The 24,771-nt window shown below is 54.3% G+C and overlaps 2 protein-coding genes and 1 long non-coding RNA gene across 8 annotated transcripts in view; 1 reads left to right on the top strand and 2 right to left on the bottom strand.

The window, feature by feature from the left end:
* LOC139031430 (uncharacterized) lies at nucleotides 1-8,864 on the bottom strand. The gene is made up of 3 exons (XR_011483907.1): nucleotides 8,770-8,864; nucleotides 4,819-5,760; nucleotides 1-45 (listed from the first exon to the last, which is right to left on the bottom strand). It is a non-coding gene; the product is annotated as an uncharacterized lncRNA (long non-coding RNA).
* DLK2 (delta like non-canonical Notch ligand 2) lies at nucleotides 7,715-13,245 on the top strand. 6 transcript variants are annotated; one of them, XM_070456394.1, is made up of 6 exons: nucleotides 7,715-7,788; nucleotides 9,010-9,140; nucleotides 9,420-9,483; nucleotides 10,774-10,904; nucleotides 11,506-11,650; nucleotides 12,323-13,245. In XM_070456394.1, the coding sequence occupies exons 2-6, from the start codon at nucleotides 9,065-9,067 to the stop codon at nucleotides 13,056-13,058; spliced, it is 1,152 nt and encodes a 383-aa protein (XP_070312495.1). In that variant the 5' UTR covers nucleotides 7,715-7,788; nucleotides 9,010-9,064; the 3' UTR covers nucleotides 13,059-13,245. The 6 variants fall into 6 exon arrangements, with proteins under 6 accessions (XP_070312495.1, XP_070312494.1, XP_070312497.1 ...); XM_070456393.1 differs by lacking the exon at nucleotides 7,715-7,788 and adding an exon at nucleotides 7,804-7,887; XM_070456396.1 differs by lacking the exon at nucleotides 7,715-7,788 and adding an exon at nucleotides 7,962-8,549 and having other exon boundaries at nucleotides 10,774-10,886.
* ABCC10 (ATP binding cassette subfamily C member 10) overlaps nucleotides 13,172-24,771 on the bottom strand; it is a 19,853-nt gene continuing 8,253 nt past the window's right edge. Inside the window, exons 7-22 of the mRNA XM_020914157.2 lie at nucleotides 24,301-24,380; nucleotides 23,515-23,686; nucleotides 22,094-22,192; nucleotides 21,496-21,685; nucleotides 20,702-20,779; nucleotides 20,342-20,536; nucleotides 19,748-19,901; nucleotides 19,380-19,569; nucleotides 17,129-17,472; nucleotides 16,670-16,839; nucleotides 16,022-16,182; nucleotides 15,502-15,755; nucleotides 14,476-14,621; nucleotides 14,286-14,383; nucleotides 13,930-14,042; nucleotides 13,172-13,611 (exon numbers count right to left, since the gene is read on the bottom strand). Coding sequence (XP_020769816.2) covers nucleotides 13,458-13,611; nucleotides 13,930-14,042; nucleotides 14,286-14,383; nucleotides 14,476-14,621; nucleotides 15,502-15,755; nucleotides 16,022-16,182; nucleotides 16,670-16,839; nucleotides 17,129-17,472; nucleotides 19,380-19,569; nucleotides 19,748-19,901; nucleotides 20,342-20,536; nucleotides 20,702-20,779; nucleotides 21,496-21,685; nucleotides 22,094-22,192; nucleotides 23,515-23,686; nucleotides 24,301-24,380 — 2,598 coding nt within the window. The 3' untranslated portion in view covers nucleotides 13,172-13,457. The remainder of the gene's footprint in view (nucleotides 13,612-13,929; nucleotides 14,043-14,285; nucleotides 14,384-14,475; nucleotides 14,622-15,501; nucleotides 15,756-16,021; nucleotides 16,183-16,669; nucleotides 16,840-17,128; nucleotides 17,473-19,379; nucleotides 19,570-19,747; nucleotides 19,902-20,341; nucleotides 20,537-20,701; nucleotides 20,780-21,495; nucleotides 21,686-22,093; nucleotides 22,193-23,514; nucleotides 23,687-24,300; nucleotides 24,381-24,771) is intronic.

Below are 24,771 nucleotides of genomic sequence, written 5' to 3' on the forward strand. Positions count from 1 at the left end.
TGAGTGTGTAGGGTCCTTTCCCAGCTCCTGACCACATGCTAGACTCTGACAGGGAGAAAGAGAAATATCTGTGGGTGGGTCCATGAATGTGCATATAAATGAGGCTCTCCTCTTGTTCCCCATTCTCTTGTCTCTGCACCCTCATTTGGTGTTGGTAATATACAAAACTTTTGGTTTGAAAGGAGGTTAGGGAGAGAGGAAGGGGACTTGGGAGCCTGCCCCCAAGGTGATAGGTGGGAAGGCCAAGAAAGATGAATCCACATGGTTGGGGGCCCTGGAGGAGAGGTTGACTGGCTGGTACTCAGAAAGGAAATGCTCAGGAAAGTGAGGAATCCAGAAGGTTGGAAGACTGGGGTGTTCTAAAGCAATAGTTACTGGTAGGGTCTGGGATCAAAGCCAAAAATGAACCTCAGATGTCTACTGGAACCCTTCTAAAATAGGCCACTCACTAATCAGGCAGGCTTAGGAGAACCCCAAAGTCATCACGTTTTTAGCCTAACTGTTCCCAAAGTCTTCCAAAGAGTAGCCACTAAGTTGTATTGGGAAGAAGAAATCAAAGCCAAGAGTTGATTAGCACCAGATAGCCCATACCAGTCAGTTTTCACAAGGATAAGAGCAGGACGGTGATGGACTTCCCTGGTGGGCCAATGGTTAGGACTCCATGCTTCCACTGAAGGGAGCAAAGGTTCGATCCCTGGTTGGCGAACTAAGATTCCGCATGTCACAAGGTGCAGCCAAAAAAGAAAAAAGAAAATCAAAGTCCTTGCCCTCACAGAGTTTATAATCTAATGGAAGGAGCCATCCAATATATAAATATGCTAATAGATACATAGGCCAGGTGGGGGTAAGAACTATGGGGAAAAATAAAGTAGGGGAATGGAAATATGCCTGGGGTAGAAATGAGGTTATTCTATAGTGTAACTGGGGAGGGCCTCTTTACTAAAATGAAATTTGAACAAAGGACTGAATGAAATGAGGCAGTGAACTATGAAAATATCTGAGTAAGAGCATTCCAGGCAGAAGGAACAGCTAGTGCAAAGGTCCTGAGGCGGAGAACATGCTTGATGTGTTCAAAGATCAACACAGAGGCCAATTTAGCTGGAGCAGAGCAAGATTGGGGGATGTAGGGGACAAGGTTAGATGAGATCCACTGGAAGGGTTTGAGCAGAGATGTGACAATCTGACCTCTATCTTTTAAATAAACTTTTTAAGGACTTCCCTGGCAGTCCAGTGGTTAAGACTCCACACTTCCAATGCAGGGGATGTGTGTTCAATATCTGGTTGGGGAACTAAGATTCCACATGCTTTAGGACATGACCAAAAAAACCCAAACTTTTTATTTTGAGTAATTTTCAATTTACAGAATAATTGTAAAGCGAGTTCCCATATAGCATTCACCCAGTTTATCCTAGTATTAACATTATACATTACTGTGGTACATTTGTCAAAACTATGAAGTCAGGGCTTCCCTGGTGGTTCAGTGGTAAAGAATTTCCCTGCCAGTGTAGGAGACACGGGTTTGATCCCTGGTCCAGGAAGATCCCACAAGCTGCAGGGCAACTAAGCCTGTACACCACAGCAATTGAGCTGGTGCTCTAGGGCCTGGGAGCCACAACTACTGAGCCCACATGCCCCAGCTACTGAAGCCTGCAACCTCTATAGCCTGTGCTCTGAAACAAAAGAAGCCACAACAATGAGAAGCCTGCTCACCACAGCTAGAGAATAGCCCCCACTGGCTGCAACAAGAGAAAAGCCTGTGCAGCAATGAAGACCCAGGACAGCCCAAAATAAATAAATACAATTATTTTTTTAAAAATTATGAAGCCTGCACTGGTACTTTGTGCAAACTAAACACCAGACTTTATCCAGACTTCACCAGTTTTTCCACTAATGATTTGTTTTTCTAGTTCAAGATTCAATTTAGAAACCACATGGCATTTAGCCGGCTTTCACTTTATCAGGATCACCACGGCTGCTACACAGTAATAGAAGACCCATTAGGAAACTGTTGCGGTCATCTAGGCGGTAAATAGTGGTACTTGACCCAAGTATTAGAGGTCAGATTGTGGAAAGCGAACAAATTCTCGGTTGAAGGCAGAGTCAACAGGATTTGCAGGACATGGGATGTGACAGAAAAAGGAGAGTTAAGTGTGATGCCAAGGATTTTAGCCTAAAACACTTGGCCATTCACTGATACAGGTGAGACTGACATAAGACATCTGGGGCTGAAATCAGGACTCCGTCTTTGGACATGCTCACTCTGAGTCACCTATTGGAGAATCCCAGCTGGAGATGTCGATCGAGTAGGCAGTTGGATACACGAGCCTGGATTTCAAGGATACATCTTAAGTTGGAAATATAAACTTGGGAGTTATTAGCTTACAGCTAGTATTTAAAGTCATTAGGCTGCATGAGATCATGAAAGGAGTGGGTGCAGCTGGAGAAGAGAAGAGGTCTGAGGATGGAGCCCTGGGGCTGTGGGAGAAATTAGAAAGATGAAGCAAAGGAGACTGAGGAGGGGCAGCCATTGCGGTAGGTAGAAAAGCTCCTGAGATCGACCCTAGAGGCCTGGGGAACCACCATGTCCAATGCAGCTCACAAAGCCACCGAGATGAGGACTGAGAAGCAACCATTAGGTTTGGCAATGGCGAATCGGTGACCTTGACAAGGGGAATTGTGGTGGAGTGGTAGGGCAAGAGTGGGTCCAAGAGAAAATGGGGGGAGATGAGGTGAAGACCGCAGGTGTTGACAAATGTTTTTGAAGAATTCTCAGTAAAGAGGAGCCAAGAAACATAGCTGGAAGAGAATATGGAATGGAGGGAGGTGGCTGACTCTTTGAAAAAGACCCTGATGCTGGGAGAGAGAGAAAACAGAATGAGAAGAGGGCAACAGAGGATGCGACGGCTGGATGGCATCACCGATTCAATGGACGTGAACTTGGCCAAACTCTGGGAGATGGTGAGGGACAGGGAAGCCTGGCGTGCTGCAGTCCATGGGGTCGAAAAGAGTAGGACACGACTTGGTCACTGAACAACAACATTTATTCTAAGATGGGAGACAGGATGATGAAAATGATCTCACAGAGAGCAGACTGATGATGCAGAGGGGATGAGGAGAACTGCTGGGGCCCCTGAGGGGCACAGGTAAGAAGGGATGGGAACTAGTGCCCGGGGGAGGGAGGGGTTCACCTGTGTAAGAGAACTGGCATCGCATCAATGGTAACAGATGCGAGTATATGGAGACAGGTGCAGGTAGGCGGAGGAAGCACGTGGACATTCTCTTCAGGCTGCTTCTATTTCCTTCGGGAAGTTGGAAGCGAGACCACCATCAGGGGGAGGAGGAACCGAGGGGTTGGTGGTTGGAGGAGAAAGGAGAAAGTAAAAATAACCATCCAGGAGGCTGAGAGTGCCCAGCACTGGGGAAAAGCAGAAGCAGGAGTGTTCAACACAGAGTGCTTGAGGATATGAAGTTAAGTGACACCAGACAGCCTGGATATGTGTTATTTCCAGCCACATTCAGCTGCTTGGGCGTTGGCTGTAGAACGTACCATGGTGGGGTTTTATCAGATGAATATGATGGGAGAGAGGGGCCAGGGAACTGATATATACAAGGTGCTGATTATCATGACAGATCATGGAATCAATGCTGGGTAAGGAGGGGAGCGTGGATGTGGTGGGGATAGGAGCTGCTGAAAAGAAGGTGAGATCAATGGAGAGAGACAGGGCCAGCTTATCCACAGGAGGCACAGTGACAAAGGTCTACAATACTTTTAGGGGCCCACAAAATATTTTAATTTAATTTTTCTTCTATAAAATCAGAAGAAAAAAGTGAATATAATAAAAATGAATATATAATAATGAATCCAGCCTGAATTAAATTTATCTTGATACTAAGACAATCATAAAATATTAATATTCTTTCATGGAGGAAGAGGCCCATGCAGGCGAAGTGTCTAGAGCCCACTAAAGTTGTAATGTAGCCCTTATGAGTGATCCCTGTGGATCCAAATTCAATATTTGTTGAATGCATGTGTTTTTAAAATATTAGTTTATTTATTTGGGGCTGTACTGGGTCTTTGTTGCTGTGAGTAGGCTTTCTCTAGTTGCAGCGAGTGCGGGCTACTCTTCATGGCGGTGGCTTCTCTTGTTGCCGAGCGCAGGCTCTAGAGGACAAAGGCTTCAGTAGTTGTGGCACATGGGCTTAGTTCCCCTGCAGGCATGTGGAATCTTCCTAGACCAGGGACTGAACCCATGTTCCCTGCATTGGCAGATGGATTTTTAACCATTGGACCACCAGGGAAGTCCCTGTTGAATGCATTTATAATGGCCAAAAAAGTAAACACAACCTAAATATCAAAAGTACCTGTTTGGGTCCAGGTACTGTGGGCTGAAAAGAGAGGATCTGGTTGTAGGAAAGTGTAATACTTAAAATCATGGACTGTGTGAAACAATTGGTAGTAACAAGGTTTGGGTGGGAACATCCTTCTCATTGGTGGAGAGGAAGAAATCAAGGAAATGGGGGAAGCTGGTTTTATCAGTTTGGCCACCTGTTGTGAAGAGTCAACTCATTAGAAAAGACCCTGATGCTGGGAAAGATTAAAGGCGGCAGGAGAAGGGGACAACAGAAGACAAGATGGTTGGACGGCATCACTGACTCAATGGACATGAGTTTGAGCAAGCTCTGGGAAATGGTGAAAGACAGGGAAGCCTGGCGTGCTGCAGTCCATGGGGTCACAAAGAGCTGGACATGACTGAGCTACTGAATGGCAGCATTGCTATAGTAACAACATCCCAAAACAGAGTGGCTTGAAATACCCACCGTTTAACTGCTCATCCACTGTTTATCCGGTAATACGGCTGGACTCCGCTGAGCAGCTCTTGTTAGTCTTGCCAGGGCTCATTCATGAGCCAGAGTCATCTGGAAGCTTGACTGAGGCAGTTAACAGGACCTCCTATGTTGTGGATATTGACCAGGGCATCTCAGGCCTCCGTCATGGAGCTTCTTGTCTTCCAGCATGCCGACTGAACTTCTTAACAAGGTGTTGGAAGTTTTCTAAGGGAGCAAACAGACGCTGCAGCGGTTTTTGGGACCAGACTCTGGGGACTCACACAATGTCACTTCCACCATATTCTGTTAGTCAAAACAAGTCCTAAGGCCAGTCCAGATTCAAGAGGCTGAGAAACAGGCTTCTACCTTTTCCTGGGAAGAGCAGCAAAATCATTGCTAAAGGTCATGTGGGACAGGAGGAAGTGGAGTGGCCATCTTTGCAAACAGACTATCACACTTGGAAAATTGGTCTATGTGGTACTTAATCAAGAATCACCAAGAGGGACTTCCCTAGCGGTCCAGTGGTTAAGACTTCATCATCCAGTGCAGGGGGTACAGGCTTGATCCCTTGTTGGGGAGCTAAGATCCCACATGCCTCAAGACCAAAAAAAAACAAAACATAAAACAGAAGCAGTATTGTAACAAATTCAATAAAGACTTTAAATATGATCCACATTTTAAAAAAGTCCTTAAAAAAATCACCAAGAATTTGGCAGAAGGAAGGGTGAAGAGAGTGACATGCCAGGTGCTAAAATTTTCAAAACATGTAGTAAGTGATACAATCTGATGCCATCAACTTCCAAAGCTTCAAGTATCTTTATTGTTTCTTCGGTGATTGCCAGTGAATTTCATTCATGGAAAGCAACTATTCATTTTCCACAAATTCTTTGACTCAGTCACTCATCAATTCAGACTCCATCTTAAGGAAGGAATCTAAAAGATGGAAAAAAACTATATGAAAATTTTTAGCACTACTATTTATCCTGGAGCTGTAGCTCAGTGTCTAGGATGATGTCTGGCATGGCGTAGTAGCACATACGTGCTGCATGAGTGCTGTATGCTAAGTCGCTTCTGTTGTGTTGGACTTTTTGCTGACACTCTTTGTAGCCCGCCAGGCTCCTCTGTCCATGGGATTCTCTGGTAGCAGACAGGTGCTCAGTAAATATTTGTTGAATGAATTTATAATGGTGAAAAGTAAATACAACCTAAGGATCTAGGAATGAAGGCTAGGTTAAATAAATGGTGTGTGCTCAATCACTCAGTTGACTCTGACTCTTTGCAACCTCATGGATTGTAGCCCACCAAGCACCTCTGTCCGTGGAATTTTCCAGGCAAGAATACTGCAGCAGGTTGCCATTACCTACTCCAGGGGATCTTCCTGACCCAGGGATTGAACCTGTGTCTCTTGTGTCTCTTACGCTGGCAGGCAGATTCTTTCCCACTGTGCCACCTGGGAATCCCAGGTTAAATAAATTAGGGTTTATCTATTTAATGGGCTATCATTTAGCCATAAAAATTATGCTTTTAATTAATTTATTTAAGAAATTTTTATAGGAGTATAGTTGCCTTAAAATGTTGTTTGTTTCTACTGTACAGCAAAGTGAATCAGCTATACATATACATATATCCCCTTATTTTTGGATTTCCTTTCCATTGAGGTCACCGGAGAGGACTGAGGAGAGTTACCTGAGCTACAAAGTAGGTTCTCATTAGTTGTATTTTTATACATTGTAGCAATAGTGTACTCTTTTGAAAACTATCAATATATGATGAGTGAAAAAAAAATAACACATGATACAACATTACAGGTTCTGGGTAAAAACAGCTGGATAGGAAAAGGAGTCAAAGAACAGCAGTGGTTTTATCAAGCAAATAGGATCATGGGTGATTTTTAAATTTTTATTTTATTCATTTATTTTTTCGCTGCACAGAGAAGTTTGTTGGATCTCATTTCCTCAACCAGGGATTGAACTGGGGACAGGACAATGAAAGTGCCGAGCCCTAACCACTGGACCACCAGGGAATTCCCCCAATTTTTACTGTATTCTAAAAGTTCTTTAACGGTATTGAATTTCTTTTACAACAAGAAAAAGTTAAACATGCTCATTGTGGGGAAAAGCGTCAGTAAGAAAAAACTACCTGTAATTCCATCACCCGGGGAAAAAAAAATCACTGCCAACATTGAGACACATTCTGTTTCTTGCTTTTTTCCCTCCACCTAATCTATTCTTAGCTTTTAAAAAAATCTTTAGACTTCCCAAAGGTGACTTTCAATAGTCACATAGTGTGTTGGTATACCGTAATCTGTTTACAATCATTTTGGACAGCATAGGTTGTTTGCAATTTTTCAGTAAAAAAAAAAAAAAGTAAAACATATGGTCAGAGCTACGGCATTGTTCAACTCAAATTTAGAAAGCTCTGGAGGAAAGAGGTGATCAGAGTTTCGGGAAGATGGCTAGGCAGATGGGGTGGGTGTGGCTACGTTCAATGAAGAATGCAAGAAAAATTAGTTCAGGGGCTCCGACCTGTGGGGGTTGTCTGTAGAAAGCTGATCTGCACGGGCTAGGGACTACTTCTTACCACGAATTTAAGGTTGGTGAAATCAAATCTTGATTTGAAGGACTAGAGGTGGGGACAGGGGGTTCTGATCTCTGCTCCCTAGCCTTGGGCAAACAAGAAACGGTTTCCTGTCCTTTCCCGGGTCAGAGGTCTCTGAGCCATTAGGCTGGAGGCACAGAGCTTCCTCACTCCCTCTAGGAAACACTCAGTCTAGCTCTGGGTTTGAGCAGTCGACGATCAGCCTGAGGTCAAGAATGGAGGTGATCCGGGGTACAGAGGAGGGAACTTGGGGTGCACATTTACAGAGTCGGGGGCGTTCCCAGTGCACGGAACCTTCCCAGTAGTGGTAGCGGAACGCAAAGAGACAGGAAAGACAGAGCTGGCGGGAGGAGGCATGTAGGGGTAGGTGAGTGGGCCACGCTAATACCTAGGCAGGGATCGACCCTGGAAGGCTGTTGATGGCCACGAGGGGAGGAGGAGAGTAGCAGACAGATTAAGCAGGTGATGTAGGATTTACAAATGGAGGAGGCGTGGGCTGGTGACAGGAGGAGGGCCGGGAGCGTCAAGTGTGCCCTGAGCGTGCGCGAGATTTATCTGAGAGGCGTGATGGGCGGCGGACTGGGGAGAGCAGAGGTGGGGCGCGGGGTGAGCTGCTCGGGTCGCCAAAGCGGAGACGCGAGATGGAGAATAACGGCTGCGCACACTTGGCCGACCCTTTACAGTCGGCTCCCATTTAGCCTCCCGTAATTTCCTCCTTGCAGCCGAGAGGGCGAGGTTCGGAGAGGCTGGGTGACTGCGGAGGGCGGGGGCCCAGGGGAGTGCGAGGCCCGGAGGAAGGGGTGACCGCTGTGGGTGGGGGCGCCGGGCGCGGGCGGGTTGGGGGCGGGCCGGCGGCGGCAGCCTGGGAGCAGAGGGGGGAGGCGGGCTCCGCCGGCACACGCCGCCCCTGGCAGGCGGCCTGAGCGCGTGCGAGGAGCCGCCGCAGCCGCTCCGGGTCGCCTCGAGGCCCAGATTCCCCAGCGCTCGGCTCGCATGGCAGCCGCCTGGGCGCCCGGCCCCGCGACCCGCTAGGGGCGGCCCCGCGCCCCGCTCCGGCCCCTCGGCAGAGTCCGTCGGATCCCGCCTCGCTCTGCGCCCCGAGGCGCGCCGCCTCCCAGCCCGAGGTGAGGACCGAGGGACGAGCCGGGCTGGGGGCGCGCTGGGTATCCGAGGCCCCGCGCCGCGGCCGAGCCCAGCGCGGCGGAGACAGGAGAGGGACGTGGGGAGTCAGAGGCGGGGGCAGAGACTGCGCGCTGCCAGGTCCCCGTGTCGCCTCTCAGCGGTATCCCAGTACCCCTCCGTCCCGATTGCGTTCCCAGCCCCGGCCCCTTCCCGCGTCCTGACCTCGCTCGCGCTGTCCATCCTTCACCTCCTTCCCACGTAGCAGGCTCCGCGTTTCTGTCTCCAATCCCCTCGCCTGCTCACACCTTCCTCGCCCCCACCCTCCCGCTGCACCACACCTTCCCTTTTTTCCCCCCGATCTGGACGCCCCTCTCCCCCTCGGCCCCTATCACTCTGAACCGAACCGGAATCCTTGCCGCTATCTCCGAGACCGGCCGCCTCTCAGCCCATGCCATCCCACAGGTGTCCGCACGTCCGACGATCCATCCGTCTGTCCGTCCCGGAGCCGGCGCTGACCATGCCCAGCGGCTGCCGCTGCTTACATCTCGTGTGCCTGTTGTGCATCCTGGGGGCACCCGTAAAGCCTGCCCGAGGTGAGCGCTCCCCGGGTGGGCTGTGGTCGCGGCCCTGTCCGGCCGTCCCTCGCTCGCACGTTGACCTCTGCCGGCCAGAGATGGCACTGCAAGCCGCTCCGACCGCGGGCTTGGCGACACCCCGGGCTTCCCTTTGGAATGCGATTAGTCTCTGTTCTACCTTGCCCCAGAGCTGGGCCCCTCCAGTTACCGGGACGCTGCGTCCTTTCCCTGGCCTTGCATCTCAGGCAGCCGAACCCTGACCCCCGGGCTCACCCCTCCCACACCAATCTCTTGCAGGCGATGACTGCAGCTCCCTCTGTGACCTGGCTCACGGCTGCTGTGCGCCTGACGGTTCCTGCAGGTATCTCTCCGTGGAGCACGGTGCTCCCAAACCCTTTGATCCGCATTTCCCAGGCCTCCATACTCACAACCGAGTCAAGCCCCAGGCCTGACCCAGAATGTCTAGGGCCTTCCCCATGCCCTCAAGTCCGTGGCACACAGGGCAGATGGGCAGCCTGGCACCATGCCGGTCCCTTCCCCATTTCCCTTTGCCTTGCTTCTCCTTTGCTTCTTCTAACTACAGCTCCCCACTTTACTTTCCCAAGTCTGATCCAGGAACTCTAACTTTCTTCTTCAAGATGCCAGGAGAAAGACCTGAAGCTTAAGGGAGTGTGGAGAGTGGGAGCCATGAAGCAAGGGGGAGGAGATAAAGACAAGACAGATGGAAAATTGGTTTAGCCTGGAAAAGAAAGGCTTTGTCAGGGTTGCTGGGGAGATGCACTTATTCAAGGGGGTCTTTCTTTGATGAATTTAAGTAACTGACACACTGGGGTAGGGGTTGGGTAAATTCTGCAGCAGGAGGAAGGGTGTCTGGATGTAAAAACATGAGCTGACAGGGCAAGCTGCTGGAGGGGCTGGAGGTGTTAGGGACTCTCTGAAGCAGGCCTTGCCCTGGAATCAGGGTGGGAAGACAGTCCCGTTGACCTTTCAAGGTCACTTTTCTTTCGAAAATGTTTCTAAGCACCTCAGATATGCCAGAAATGGTGCTAGGGGCACTTAACAGGCATCATCTTAATGTCTGTTCTTTTTAAAAATTTTTTGTTGTTGGCTGTGCTGGGTCTTCATGTTGCACATGGACTTTCTCTAGTTGCCTCAAGTAGGGGGTACTCTTCATTGCAGACTTCAGGCTTCTCATCGAGGTGTCTCCTCTTGCTGGGGAGCACAGGCTCTAGGGTGCACAGGCTCAGTTGCTCCTCATCATGTGGGATCTTCCTGGGCCAGGGATTGAACCTGTGTCCCCTTCATTGGCAGGTAGATTCTTAACCACCACTGGACCAACAGGGAAGTCCCTCATCTTAAGTTCTTCCTCAACACATCCCTGCCAGGTGTCGCCCCAGGTTACAGATGAGAAAACTGAGCCTTGGAAAGGTCAGACAGAGTGCAGAACCAGAACTCCAATGCTGGTGCCTGGTGGCCTGATATCATATATGTATCCGGTGACCCGGCGCAGCTCTGTATCCACCCGGGATAGGCCTGCTTTCCCTTAGGAGCTGTCATGTTTGTTTCCTGTTTCCTGGAAGCTCTGAGCTTGCCTCCTCCCTGGTCTTCACCTCCTTCTACCCGGAGCCCTGACTGTGCTTCCCCCCGTCAGGTGTGACCCAGGCTGGGAGGGGCTGCACTGTGAGCGCTGTGTGAGAATGCCTGGCTGCCAGCATGGTACCTGCCACCAGCCCTGGCAGTGCATCTGTCACACGGGCTGGGCAGGCAAGTTCTGTGACAAAGGTAGGGGGGTAGAGAGGGTGGCTGTTGGACTGGGGGGCCCCATGTGTCTTGGGAGAAACATCCATCCTTATTTATTGAGTGCCTCTTGTGTCTGGCTCAAACCCTCAAATGTGTAGTATTTTATATATAGTCCATGGAATTCTCCAGGCCAGAATACTGGAGTGGGTAGCCTTTCGCTTCTCCAGGGGATCTTCCCAAGCCAGGAATCGAACCCAGATCTCCCACATTGCAGGCAGATTCTTTACCAGCTGAGCCACAGGGAAGCCTGTAGTATTTTATAGTTGTAGACTTTATACCTGTCTGTTATCTGAACTGGTCCTCAAGACAACCCTCTGTGGTAGGTAAGACACCTGTGAGAAACTGTCCTCATATTGCAGATGAGGAAACTGAGATCCACAAATGAGATACAACTTACCCAGAGGCACATTGAGACAGACTGATAGGGCCAGGGCTAGGCACCTCCTGACTCCAAATTCAGTCTTGTTTTCCGCCCAGGTTGGGACTAGTATGAGCCACCCCCACAGAGCTCTGGGTGGGGCCTGGGCAGGTCTGGGTGCCACATGTGAGGGGCTGTCCCAGACCCTCCCGGTCTCCTCTGCAGATGAACACATCTGTACCACGCAGTCCCCCTGCCGGAACGGAGGCCAGTGCGTGTATGACGGGGGCGGTGAGTACCACTGTGTGTGCCCACCAGGCTTCCACGGGCGTGATTGTGAGCGCAAGGCCGGACCCTGTGAGCAGGCAGGGTGAGTGCTGGCCCCCCGGTTAGGTGAGAATCTGGCAACGGAGGAGAGAGGACTGTGGAGGGGGGTGGCGGGGCAGTGTTAGGGCTGGGGGTCTCAAGTCCCACAAGCTCGAGGATAAAACCCCAGTCTGCTAGAGTATCCCAAGGGCTCCTCAGCTTTTTTGACACCATCTGAACCATTTCTCCAACGACAGAAACTGACAGGGGCTGGAGGTGTAACACATCACTGCGGGACTTCCCTGGTTGGGGAGGCTGTGGGCCTAGGACCCCCCTCATCCTCCCAGGAAAGCTGGTGTGCAGCCCCTGAAGTTGTCCCATGCGGCAGCCTAGGCCTCATGGTGAATGAGGAGACAGCCTGTGGGGCTGAACTTGTCCTCATTCCCGCCTCGGGTCTAAGAGTCTGAGAGAACACGAACAGTACACTCGCCTTGGTCTTGACTCTAGGCCAGGCCCTCTGCTACCTGCTTGACCTCAATCATTTCATTTAACCCTCACAACCTGGAAAGCCGGGTACTGCTCTGATCCCATTTTTAAAGGAGGCATTTGAGGCTCAGAGAGAGTGGCTCAAGGGGACAGAGCTAGAGAGTGGTGGTGGTAGCAGGGATCCGGATGTCGACTTGGTCTACCCTGCAGGTGGCAGTTGATAAAACACCCTCCCCGCCTCCCTCACCAGCTCCCCATGCCGGAATGGCGGGCAGTGCCAGGACGACCAGGGCTTTGCCCTCAACTTCACCTGCCGCTGCCTGGCGGGCTTTGTGGGTGCCCACTGCGAGGTGAACGTGGATGACTGTCTGATGCGGCCTTGTGCTAACGGTGCCACGTGCCTGGACGGCATCAACCGCTTCTCCTGCCTCTGCCCCGAGGGCTTCACTGGGCGCTTCTGCACCATCAACCTGGATGACTGTGCCAGCCGCCCCTGCCAGAGAGGGGCCCGCTGTCGGGACCGGGTCCACGACTTTGACTGTCTCTGCCCCAGCGGCTATGGCGGCAAGACTTGTGAGCTAGTCTTACCCGTCCTGGGTCCTGCCAGCACAGCGGACACCCCCCCAGGGCCCACCTTGGCTGTGCTGGCACCCGCCACGGGGCCCATCCCTCACAGCGTGGGCGCTGGCCTGCTGCGCATCTCTGTGAAGGAGGTGGTGCGGCGGCAAGAGGCCGGGCTGGGCGAGCCCAGCCTTGTGGCTGTAGTGGTATTTGGGGCCGTCACGGCCACCCTGGTCCTGTCCACGGTGCTGCTGACCCTGAGGGCTTGGCGCCGGGGTTTCTGCCCCCCTGGACCCTGCTGCTACCCTGCCCTACACTATGCACCAGCGCGCCAGGACCAGGAGTGTCAGGTTAGCATGCTGCCGGCAGGGTTCCCTCTGCCGCCTGACCTGCCCCCTGAGCCTGGGAAGACCACCGCTCTGTGATGGAGGTGGGGGCTTTGTGGGCCCCTCCTTCAGCTCCTAGGGCGCTTGGACTGGAGTGGCCCCTTCTCGTCATCCCTCAGCTGGGGTACACACACGAAGGGACCTCAGTCTCATGCCACAAATATTATTTTTTTAATACACAGAATGTAAAAATGGGAATTTTATCAAATAAAACTATGGATGTGCATGTGGGCTCCTTTGCCACAAAAAGTCTGCCTGGAGTCCCAGATGCCAGAGGGCCAGAGCAGAGGCCTGCCTCTGGGGAAGCCACGGGACTCTGCCCGCACAGAGTGGCTTGTGAAGAGGAGCCCAGGGCACCCTTTCCCCTCTGTGGAGGAGAAGGAGAGGTAGAGACACAGAGGAGTGTAAACCATCGGCAGTTGGGGGGGGCCCGGGCCCTCACGGGGAGGAGCGCGCTCCCTGCGGGCTGCTCTGCAGCAGCTGCTGGAACAGCGAGTGGGGCTGAGTGCGCAGGGCGGCAGGGGAGCCCAGCTCCGCCACCCTCCCTGCGTGCATCACCAGCACGCGGTCGGAGTTCAGGATCGTGTTGAGCCTGCATGGGAGGGGGTGGTCAACACGGGGATGGAGGCCTGCACCCTACAGAAGGCTAGCCTCCTTTCCCTCCATCCCCGCTGAACAGCGCCCCCCTGCCCCACAGGCTTCAGCCCCAGGGCTCTGTGCTAGGGGAGGGGCTGCACGTTCCCTGAGACCGTGCGCTACAAGGGGCCTGGTGGGAGCCTAGAGAATGAGGAGCTGAGAGTCACAGGGGTTGGAATTTCCAGAGCCCTGACTCCTGGGGTCCCTGAAAGGAAGTGAGGCTCGGGGTCCATGACACCCCTGGTTTAGATTCTCTCTCTGGATGCCTACACACCTGTGGGCGATGGTCAGCACTGTCTTGTTGGCAAACCGTTTGCTGATGGTTTGCTGGAGCAGCTGGTCTGTCTTCTGGTCCACGCTTGCTGTGGCCTCGTCAATACACAAGATCTGGAGCGTGTGGGGGGGGGGGTTAGGGATGAGTGGGGAAAAGAGGGTTAGCTGTGGTTGCTACCCAAGCCTCCAGCCCCCACCTCCTGATCTGGCCCAGGCCAGCCCCCGGCTCCCCACCTCCAGCTCTAAAAGGAACACAAACTTGGTCCCTTGTGACCTCTCCCCAGTCCACTTCCTCAGCCCTCACCTGTCCCCTGCCTTCTTCCTGGCCCTCTCGCATGGCCCTCCCTCTTCTCTTACCTTGGCATCTGTGAGGAGAGCCCTGGCCAGACACAGCAGCTGCCTCTGCCCCAGAGATAAGCGCTGGCCCCTCTCGCCCAGCTCACCATCCAGACCACCTGCAAAGCACAGCGTCTTCACCCCGGGGTTCTGAGCCTCCTCCAGCCCCTCTGCTCGCTCCTCCCGCCACCATGCAGGACAGGACACTCACCCATAGACTCGATCACCTCACGCAGGTGGCACTGCTCCAGGGCCTGCCATAGGGCCCCGTCCTCATACAGGCCCCGGGGGTCCAGGTTTTCCCGCACAGTCCCACTGAACAAAAAGGGCTCCTGGGGGATGATCGCCAGCTGGGATCTGGGGGGTGAGGAGGGGACAGGGGTTGAGGCTGGAGATGTGACCACTTCTGCTCCCAGCACAGGTCTCAGTTAAAAGGTCCAGCCCTTCAGGAGAGCATGGGATAAGACTTAATCACAACTCCATCTTGCTCCCTGCTTGGTCAGCCATGAACCTAGAACTGGACTGGTGCTATGAGGAACACCAAGGAAACCAAAGGCCTGAGGGGCAAAAACAGAACAAGCATAAGCCAAACTATGTGGCACTGACACCAGTGTCATGGGACAGCAGTGGATGGCAAGGAATGGCCAGAGAGTGTGACTGGGTAGGGGACACTTCCAGGTTGGAAGCAGGCCTGAAATTGGGTCCTGAGGAGCTCTCTGGTCAAGCCATAAGGGGAAGCCGTCACAAGTTAGAAGAGAAGGCAGGAAGGACAGGGCCAGGGCCTGGGGTCAGTAATGGCTTTAGGACAGTGCTTCCCCCTACCTTTTCCCATGTCATGGAACTAAGAGAAAATGATAACAGAGTAATGTGGTTGGGGATCTGTTTGGCTCCAGATGAGGCTACTTGTGGCCAGGGACTACTGGCCCAGGTCACCAGCTGTCCCAAGCCCCAGGGCACGGCACCTGCAAGGCTCTGATTCAGGAGAGTGACCAGTGGTCTACAGTGGAAGGCATTGTATGCTGGGAAGTCTAAGATGAAGCTGGGAAGGTGAAAGCCTTAAGACCGTAGCTTTGAATCCAGGCCTGAGTGCAGGGAGCTCACTATTCTAGCCTGCTTGTCCAACCCTCTGTCTCACCTCCTGATCCACCCCGGCTGCTGTGTGTTTATATAAAGCCTTCCTGGCTGGGCCTTCCTCTCCCTGCCAGTGGCCGTGTCCCCTCTTCTCACTCCCCCACACCTGAGCTCGGCCAGCTCCAGCTGGCTGGTGTCCACGCTGTCCAGCAGCACTCGCCCGGAACTGGGCTCCAGCAGCCGGAAGAGCACCAACAACAGGGAAGACTTGCCGGAGCCTGTGCGGCCCACGATGCCCAGCTTCTCTCCAGGCTGCACGCGGAAGGTCACCCCATCCAGGGCATTGGGCAGCCCTGGCCGGTACACCAGCACCACATCCTGGAACTCCACGCTCCCCTGGCTCAGCCAGCCGATGCCCAGCTGGTGGGGTCCATGCGTAGGAGAGGGCGGGAGACAGGTGAGATGGGGGGGAAGGGTGGAGGGACGGTTTGGAGAGTGGAAGGGAGGGATGCGTGGTGTGAGAGGAGAGGTGGGGAGAGTTAGGAGGGACGGGGGACAGGCCTGTAGAATGGGGAGATCACAAGGGACACTACAGGAGTGGAGAAAAGCTGGTGAGGGGCACAAGGAGAGGAACTGGGGGTCCTTCAGGGTGCCAGTGCCCAGGCTGGGGTGGGGCTGCAGGCTACCTGTGGCCGCTGGCCCCGGGGCTCCTGCGGCAGGTCACAGGAGTACTCTTCCAGCCGCTCGACACTCACCAGCATGGCTTCTGTCTGCGTGAAGCTGCTCACCAGCCCTGAGAGCAGGCCTGTCAGGGACAGGGCATAGGACAGCGACAGGCCCACCAGTCCTGGGGGAGGGGACAGAGCGTTCAGAGGCTGGGACACTGGGATGCGTGTAGGGAGGGGGTGGGCAGAATGGGCAAATCCTAAGCTGTGGACCATGGGGATTTAAGGGAAGCCAGCACTGAAGCAAGAAGATGCAGGAGCCAGGCCGGGCCCACGGGAGGCTGGATGCAAGGGAATGGGTGGGCCTGGAGAGGCTACGCAGGGGGATGGATAGAAGGCAGGTGGGCCAGGGTGGGGTAGTAGGCACTGAGGGTCAGGGTGAGCAGGCAGGGGTTTAGACTCAGATCCACCACCACCTGGCGAGAGACTCCTCAAGACTCAGCGTCCTCAACTCTGAAATGGGGGTGATGAGAATGACAACATATCCTCACAGGGAACCCTGCTCAAGAGGTGAAAATGCTTGGCAGTGAACGGAGAGGTCGTGGGTGGGTGGGGGGGATGAGGAATAACAGCCTTCTGAGGTGAGACTGAAGGATCCCGGGCTGGCACCTGGGTTGGCGAGGCCCTGCTGGTGCTGCACCAGGGCGATGCCTGCAATGGCGCTGACCACTGCGGCCCCCATGAGCTGTAGCTGGATGTCCAGCCACTGCATCGTGGCACTGGCAGCAAACTGGCACCTCTGGTTGAGCTCCAGGAGTCTCTGGTTCTCCTCCTCAAACCTGGGGAAGGCCATGCTGTGGCTGCACTGACCCGCCCAGACTTCCTCCCTGCAGAACATCCCCCCCTTCCTTGGCGTTGACCCGCACACCCACGGGCCTCACCTCAAGGCTATGGAAGAGCTAGTGAGCTCTTTCACAGCGGGGTCTTCTTGGCCTTACTAACCTGTTTTTTCTGTTTCCTTCCTCTTTCCCCTAGAGATCCAGTCCCCTCCCCGCCCAGTCCCCTTCATCCCCTGACCATCCCAGCATCTCACGCCTGTGGCTCCGGTTGGAAGAGGCACTCACACACCTGTAGGTGGCCCCAGCGGCCCGGAGCACAGGGAGGCCGGTCAAGGTGTCGGCCAGGTGGGTGTAGAGGGGAGACAGGGTGAGGCTGCCCAGGCGCCGCAGCTCCCGCGAGGAGGCCCTGTAGTGGCTCTGCACTCGATAGTAGATGATGCTCAGGGGCGGCAGCAGCAGCAGCAGCCAGGGCAGGCCGAAGCCCAGCACAGCCAGGAGGCCCAGCAGGCCTGCTGCATTGGCCAGCAGGATGTTGAGGATGAAGGGCAGGCTGTCATCCGCACAGGCCACGTCAGAGGAGAAGCGGTTGAGGACCCGGCCCGTGGGTGTGGAGTCAAAGAAAGTCACCGGAGCCTGGGAGAAGAGGTGTGGTTGGCTCAGGGCAGGACAAGGCAGAAAAGCCGTGGAGGCGGCCCCCGGGGAAGGTGGGCTGCGGGGAAAGGCCCAAGGTAGAGAACAGGAAAGTGGTGAAGTGTTCCCAGAGTTCAGGGCACTGAGGAGGGGCTGGAGGAGCTTAGAACAATACCCCAGGGTAGGCAAGATAGAGGCTCTCTGTCCCTGTGGCTGGTGGGGACCCTGAGAGGCCAGGCTGGTCACCCCCTACCTCTGTGCTACGTGTGCCTACTCCACTTTTGAGGGCAGGGATCTAATCCCATTCCAGAAGATGAAGACTTCAGGCCGTGAGTACGATTTCGATGTCAGGAGGAACACCCTGACTGCCCGTGGCTGGACAGAGTGGTGAGGACAGCAGTCAAGTCAATACTGTCTCATGGTCAAGGGCTCAGGCTCTGGAGTCAGACTGCTCCTTGGATTCCAGCCCTGCTGCTTACCAGATGTGAGACCCCAGCCAAGGGGGCTTCCTCTCCTTAAGGCCCCCATCCCTCATCTCCAAAAGGGGGACGGTAATGGAACCACACATCCTGGGGCTGACTGTGTAGACAGCAGTCAGGGGCTCAGCGGAGTCTGCCTGCCACGGAGCAGGGGCTCAGGAGCTTTTTAGACTACTCACTACTGGGAGGTACCTCTCAAAGACCATCCTTTTCCTTTCCCCACCTTCCCTGTCTCCCAAGTCTCTGCCTTTACTGAGAGAACAGTCCTATCTTGAGGCAGGGAACTAGGTCAAAGGGAATTGCGAAAGTCACCCCTAACATCAGCAACCTGAAGACATGGGCAGACAGTGGGCAGCTGCTCCCTGCGAGGCAAGGGAAAGACCCACATGGTCCTGGGTTCGTGGCCACAGGACTAGCTTGCCCAGGTCACATACACTCTCAGAGCCTGTTTCCTCATCTGTAAAATGGGGATAACAGTACTCACTTCACAGGGTTATAAGGAGGCCCTAATAAGAAACCAGACAAAAAAGAGCTTTGTAATAACAACGTCGTTAATAATGATGGCTGACTGAGCACTCAGTATGTGCCAGGCTCTGTGCTAAGTACTTTCCCTGTAGTGGTGGATCCTCATAATGTACTAGGGGGCAAGCAGCAGACAATATACACACATAGCAACAGGCATGGATTTTAAAATGAGCTCTAAATAAAAACTGTAAGGAAAGAATGTCATTTATAAAACTGCTGCTGCTGCTGCTAAGTCGCTCAGTCATGTCCGACTCTGTGCGACCCCATAGATGGCAGCCCACCAGGCTCCCCCATTCCTGGGATTCTCCAGGCAAGAACACTGGAGTGGGTTACCATTTCCTTCTCCAATGCATGAAAATGAAAAGTGAAAGTGAGTTCACTCAGTCATGTCCGACTCTTAGCGACCCCATGGACTGCAGACCACCAGGCTCCTCTGTCCATGGGATTTTCCAGGCATTTATAAAACTACCTGGGCACAAAATATAGCCATTTTGTAAAAAGGCAAACAATAAGATACATACTAAACATACCTCACAAGGTTGTTTATCAAGGAAAGGAGGGGAAATGGAAACAAGGTTTGCAGATAAAAAGAGATGGATCAATAAATAAAACCCAAAACGGACCTCACACAAGCTAAGGGCTGGTTAACTCAGTCCTCTGAGCTTGAAGTCCAACTGGAAGAGACTCTGAGGAAGTCTCTTCTCCTCACATTACAGACGAGAAAGCCGCAGGCTTAAGTCACTGGGTTTGAACCCAGCAGCTGCTCTGCTCTCAGTCTCTCCAGGTCTCAAGGTGTCAAGTGCTGCACCCATCTGAGAGGAGCTGATTTCTCCTGAGCACCGGGGGATGGGACGGGCCCCCCGATGGAGCCCAGGTACTGGCCACCTCCACCCTCCGTCCCCTCACCATGAGGACTCGGCCCAGGAGGCGGCGATGCAAAGTGGCAGCCGCTCGGAGGGTGCCCGCTGCGAAGAGCACGGCCCGGAGAAGGGTGCAGAGGGAGTTGACACCAGCAATGGTCGCGTACACGGTGAGGTAGAAACGGAGGTCTGAGGAGCCGTTGGGGGCAGCTTTGGGCAGTGGGAACACTGAGGTGCTGGGTGGTGGGGAGGGGGCTGTGGGTAACCAAAAGTGGGGCCACTCAGGGTTCCCTTCCCCGCCCCCACGCCACCTCTCCCCACCTTCCAGAAGACACAGGCCCTGTAAGGCCAGCCCCCAGCTCACTCCCTGCCTTGGAACCAATGAGAGCCCCAGACCCATGCCCTGCCACTCACTAGAGGCTCCCGGGGGAGAAGAGGAGCAGCTGGGAGGACAGCAGCCCTGCAGAGCCCAGCCTGGTAGGGGCTGGCGCCTCCTGGGAGCTATTCTTGGCGGCCTTCAGCTCAGAGATCCAGTGGGAAAGCCACCAGTCAGCTGCGTTCCTGGTGGCTGAGGGGATGGGAGAGAGAAAGCTGCCAGACAGACTCATCTTCCTTGTTCCATTCAGACACCCTCTTCTGCCCTCGACTCTGGTTCCCACCCTCCTCGGCCCCCGGCCCTCTCCACCTCGCCACCACCCCGTGTCCTTCCTAGTGCGCGCATCTTTCCTGGGCCCATCACCCTTCAGCTCTGGCGAGAGTGTGATTTGAATCTGCAGGATGGGAAGTCAGCCTTGGGGGCGGGTCAGAAGATGACTACAGAGCCCACCCTCCACGCCCCTCACCAGTCACCGGGACTCTCAGAGTTAGGGACGTGCCTCTGGTCCCAGCTGCTGCCCATGCCTGGTGAGTCTCTGGGCTTTGTCATGATTAGCACAAGGTGAGGGGTGTGACAGGGACCTAGGCAACAGGGCTGGTGGGGGAATGAAGGCCTGCAGAGATTGCTCCTACCTTGCATGAGGAGCAGAGAGAAGAGGATGGCGAGAGCCATGCCCCAGCCCACGGCCCGCCAGTAGGCGCGGTACACGTGGAAGGCCACGGCGCCCTCCTTCTTGCTTTCCTCCTGCCGCAGCCGGCCAGACGCGCTCTCCTCCACCTCCAGCCCCTCCTTTGTCTTCTTTGGGTTCTCCACGGACTGGGCTGTGGCTGCAAGGATCAGAGAGGTGAGGGGTGGGGGTGGTGGGGGATTCAGCTTGTAGGATGATAGTTGAAAACCTCAGTGTTTTCAGGGGCAGGCAAGCTTCCTAGAAACCTGTCTCTATAAGCACAGTGGGGAAAAGCAGGCCCTTTCCTCTCACCCCCGGACCGTACCTGGGTCAGACTCTTGTCCATCCTCAGCCCAGGCTCTCGGGGCAGCTTGTACCAATGGCAGGATCTCAGAGGGAGGCCCTGGAAGGCAGCAGGAGAGATTAGGAGGCGGCTCTTCCGGGTACAGTCTATGTGTTTCTGAACATGTCAGCCAGTCCACCTTCCATGCTCTTTGGAACCCCTACCTGACCTCCCCTAGCAGGCCTCTGCCCTGGACCCCCAGACCCTAAGCAGAACCATCAAGTTTGGCCCTCCCTCTGTGTCTGAAGCCTGATCAGCTCCAGAAAAGGTCCACCCCTGGGAGGAGAGTTATGGCCACCTGTGAGCATCCAGTCCTCTCCCTAGTGCTGGGCATTCTCCTCATGCTTCCTGAAACTCCTAATACTCTGCCGGAGCTTCATTTCCTCCTGCTTCTATCTACTGAACCTGCGGATGGTCATGTCCCTCTGGATAATAACCCATCAGAGTTCCTGTGTATCTGTTTTTAAATAAAATGACTGTTCTAAACCTGACTCTATCTTCTCTGAGGACATCAGAATGCCCTCAGAGATCCTGGGCCTCTAGGTTTCCCCAAGCCCCCAGTCCCATATGCATGGCTCCTTTCCCTCCTGCTCTCCATCCTTCACACCAGTTCTGTGATGGCAGGAGAGGGCCTCCTGTCAGACAGGAGGATGAGGGGACCCAGGACACACACGGAGCGGATGGCCGAGCCTCCCCTCGATGATCCATCTGCCGCACCCGGGCAGGCGGCTCCCTCACTCCGCCTGGCTCCCGCCCGTCCTGGCGGCCCACATTACCGGCCCGGACCAGGCGCCCGGCCTCCAGCAGCAGCACCACGTCCGCCCGCTCCAGGTACTCGGTGCGGTGGGTGCAAAGCAGCCGCGTGGTGTGGCTCAGTGCTCCCAGGATGCACCTGTGCAGCAGATGGGTGGCCACGTCTGCATCCACGGCAGCCAGAGGGTCGTCGAGGAGATAGAGCTCCTTTTCCTGGGGGGAGGGGGTGGGGACGCCATGGGCACCAGGTCCTCTGGCCAGAACCCAGACCTCTCTTAGGACATGATCTTGAGGCCATCAGGCAGGAGGGTTGAGGGGGAGCTCTGGGGGCTACCCCTAAAGCAGAAAAGAAGGAAGTGAGACCAGAGGGGGGACTTGCCTCCAGTAAAGTGAGGCCAGTGCTCAACTGTGCTGGTGCCTAGGCCACCTAATGCTTTTCAAAGGGTCTTTAATGCTGCCTTGAATCAGCAAAAGGAGGACGGGATGGCCAAAGGACCAACACCTTAGCAGCACAGAGGGAGGGAGGGAAGAAACCGGATGCTGATGGAAATATCCCCACACCACCCCCTCCCTAGCCAAGCTTGAGTTCCGAGGCTCCGGACACCTCTGTCTTCAACTAACCTGGTAGACGGCACGAGCCAGGGCAATCCGGGCCCGCTGTCCCCCGCTGAGGGTCACGCCTTTCTCCCCCACCTCCGTCTGGTCCCCAGCAGGCAGGATCTGACAGGACAGGCATCCCAGTGTTGGTCAGCGAGCTCCCAGTACCTTCTGCCCCATCTCCCGTCCCTCCATTGGGAAGAAATGGCGGGGGTGAGAGAGCCAGGGAGTTTGAGGAGACTGAACTTAAATTTGGGGTGTCGGAGCCAGAGGGGGCAAACCACAGCTCCAGCAACAAGCATTTGTTGGACACTTTCTTTTTTTTCTATTTTGGCCATCCCTTGTGGCATGAGAGATCTTGGTTCCCCAAGCAGGAATTGAACCTGTCATCTGTAGTGGAAGCACAGAGTCTTAAACACTGGACAGCCAGGGAACCCCCTGTTGAACACCTTCTATGTGCTGAGCAGTTTACAGGCATCCTTTCACCCAACCCCACAGCAACCTTATGATGTTGATACTATCTCATTTCACAGGTAAGACCAAAGCTCAGGGTACCCACACTGTCCAAGGTCATTCCATAGCGAGTAAAGGGCAGGACACGAATGCAGATTCTTAACCACACTCACTACCCTGACTACAGGTAGTCACACTCATTACCCTGCCTTTTTCACCAGCAAGGATGAAGACGGACGAATTCAAAGTGGAACTTCCCTAGGCTTTTAGAGGAGGAAGGTACCCCACACCTCCCTGTGGCCTGGGGAATGGTCTCCTTTGCTAAGGGGTCCTCATGCCAGAGGAAGCACTTGTGGTCCACCAGACGGTGGCGACCCTGAGGGAAAAGCTTTGTGATTCATCTCTTTTTCTTAGTGCTCAGAGCAGTTCCCTGCACCCAGGAGACATGCGGGAAATGTCTCCAAGGTAGAAGCAAATGAGAAGTGGACAGAGGATGTCCCACAGACAGAGTCAAAGGTCTTCCTTTCCAGGGATGTTCCATATCTACCTGGACTGGGTGGTACTGACCATAGTCCTGCCGGGGAAAAGTCAGGAAACAAAGCTGGACTCTCATTCCCCCTAAACTCAGCTTTCTGGATATGGGCAATCTAGTGGCTTGCCAGACTTCTCTAGAATGACCTTGACTCTCCCAGGGGGAGGTGGGGGAAGGCCTCTTGAATCAGAACCATTAGCCAGACTTACAGAGAGCTGAGCCTCATGGGAACCCCTCCCCTAGTCTCAGAGACCCAGAGTTCCCCGGCTGCTGTGTGGAGCACCTGGTCACCAGCCCCCTTTGCCAGGTCCTGCGCAGACGCTGGACACTCTTCAAGGACCATAACCTGACAGCCAGTCCTGGGTAAATGATGCCTGAGTACAAGCAACCCCTTCCCAGAGAAGTTAGTCTCTGATCTGCGGTGTCAGGGACATGGGGAAGCGGGTGGCCAGGCACTCACGCTGAGGTCCTCATCAAGGGCGCAGGCCTCCAGCACTTCCTTGTACAGCCGGGCATCAAACGTCTTCCCAAAGAGAATGTTGTCTCGGATGGTGGCAAACTGGATCCAGGGTTCCTGGGTGGCCAGGCCGAAGCCTTTGGATAGCCCCCACACTGCCACCTGCCCACGGAGCCTGCAGAGACCAAGGCCAGCAGCGTGGGGGGCCGGCTCCCTGCTAGTCCCCTCCCAGCCCAGACCCTGCCTCTCAGAAGCCTCTCCTGATGGCTGTCTTTTGCACGGGGGCCCCTTTCATGTCACATGGCTCTCTGGATTGGCAGCCACTGAGGTTGAGGGGTCCTAAGGAGGCTGAGGGCCCCTGTGGACTGGTAGGGGAGAAACTGCTCTTTGACTGCAGTCAAACAGCTGTCACAGGTTGAGGTGCTCAGAAGAGAGTGTGGCCAGCACACCGCACGCATTCACTCTCACAGTGAAATAAGCAGGCCCTCGCTCACACCTCTGTTCCTCTCTGGATCCCTTCATACACGCTGAGAGCAGCTAATGCCAGGTGTTTCCATTTATTTCTTCACTCACTGTTACAGTACTTCTAACACTCTGCAGTGATGGTTATGAGAACCCACTTTCTTGACTGACTTTCCCTTTCCAGACCGAAAACTCTCCCAAGAAAGGGACCAGGTCCTGCTCATCTGGGCACCTCTGGCCCTAAAACAGTATCTACCACGTAGCCAGGGGCCAGGGAAGTGCTGGCGAAGGGCAGAACTAAGGATGGGGGTGCCGGCAGTTGCTTACCTGTGCAGCTCCCCGGTGATGGCAGCCAGCAGCGAGCTCTTCCCGCAGCCCACCTTCCCCACGATGCCCACCAGCATTCCCTGCGAGGAAGCCACGTGCATGAGTGTCAGGCCTCCCTCCAGAGGCCCTGCGCTGCCAGTCACCCCATGGAGGGTTCTCTCTAGGCCCCAGTTAAGCCTGAGGGGAAAGATTTCTCCAGCCCACTAACTGAGGTGTGCCTCAATGATTGATGCGATGCCGGCCCCAGGGGAGCAGGGTGTTTTATTCTCCACTCAAGAGAAGCACCAGTTTCACTGTGTGAAGAGCCTCTAGAGAGGAACAATGTGGCAGAGAGATGGGAGGAAAATTGCCCTGAACTTTCCAGGAAAGCACCGAGGCAGGCAACTCAGGATGGGGAGAGGGGAAAGAAGGACTGAAGACTTTGGGGCCTGCATTGTGGTCTGGCTAAGTCGACCTGCAGCCAGACTTCTA

Source organism: Odocoileus virginianus, chromosome 27 (genome assembly GCF_023699985.2).
Source record: "Odocoileus virginianus isolate 20LAN1187 ecotype Illinois chromosome 27, Ovbor_1.2, whole genome shotgun sequence".
In the NCBI taxonomy this organism is placed as follows: Eukaryota; Metazoa; Chordata; class Mammalia; order Artiodactyla; family Cervidae; genus Odocoileus; species Odocoileus virginianus.

Bases quoted from the DNA above. Each gene is read 5' to 3' on its own strand.
- DLK2 (XM_070456394.1), top strand. From the start codon at position 9,065: ATGCCCAGCGGCTGCCGCTGCTTACATCTCGTGTGCCTGTTGTGCATC. The intron at 10,905-11,505 runs GTAGGGGGGTAG...TCTCCTCTGCAG, and splicing joins AGGCAAGTTCTGTGACAAAG to ATGAACACATCTGTACCACG. The intron at 11,651-12,322 runs GTGAGTGCTGGC...CTCCCTCACCAG, and splicing joins GGACCCTGTGAGCAGGCAGG to CTCCCCATGCCGGAATGGCG.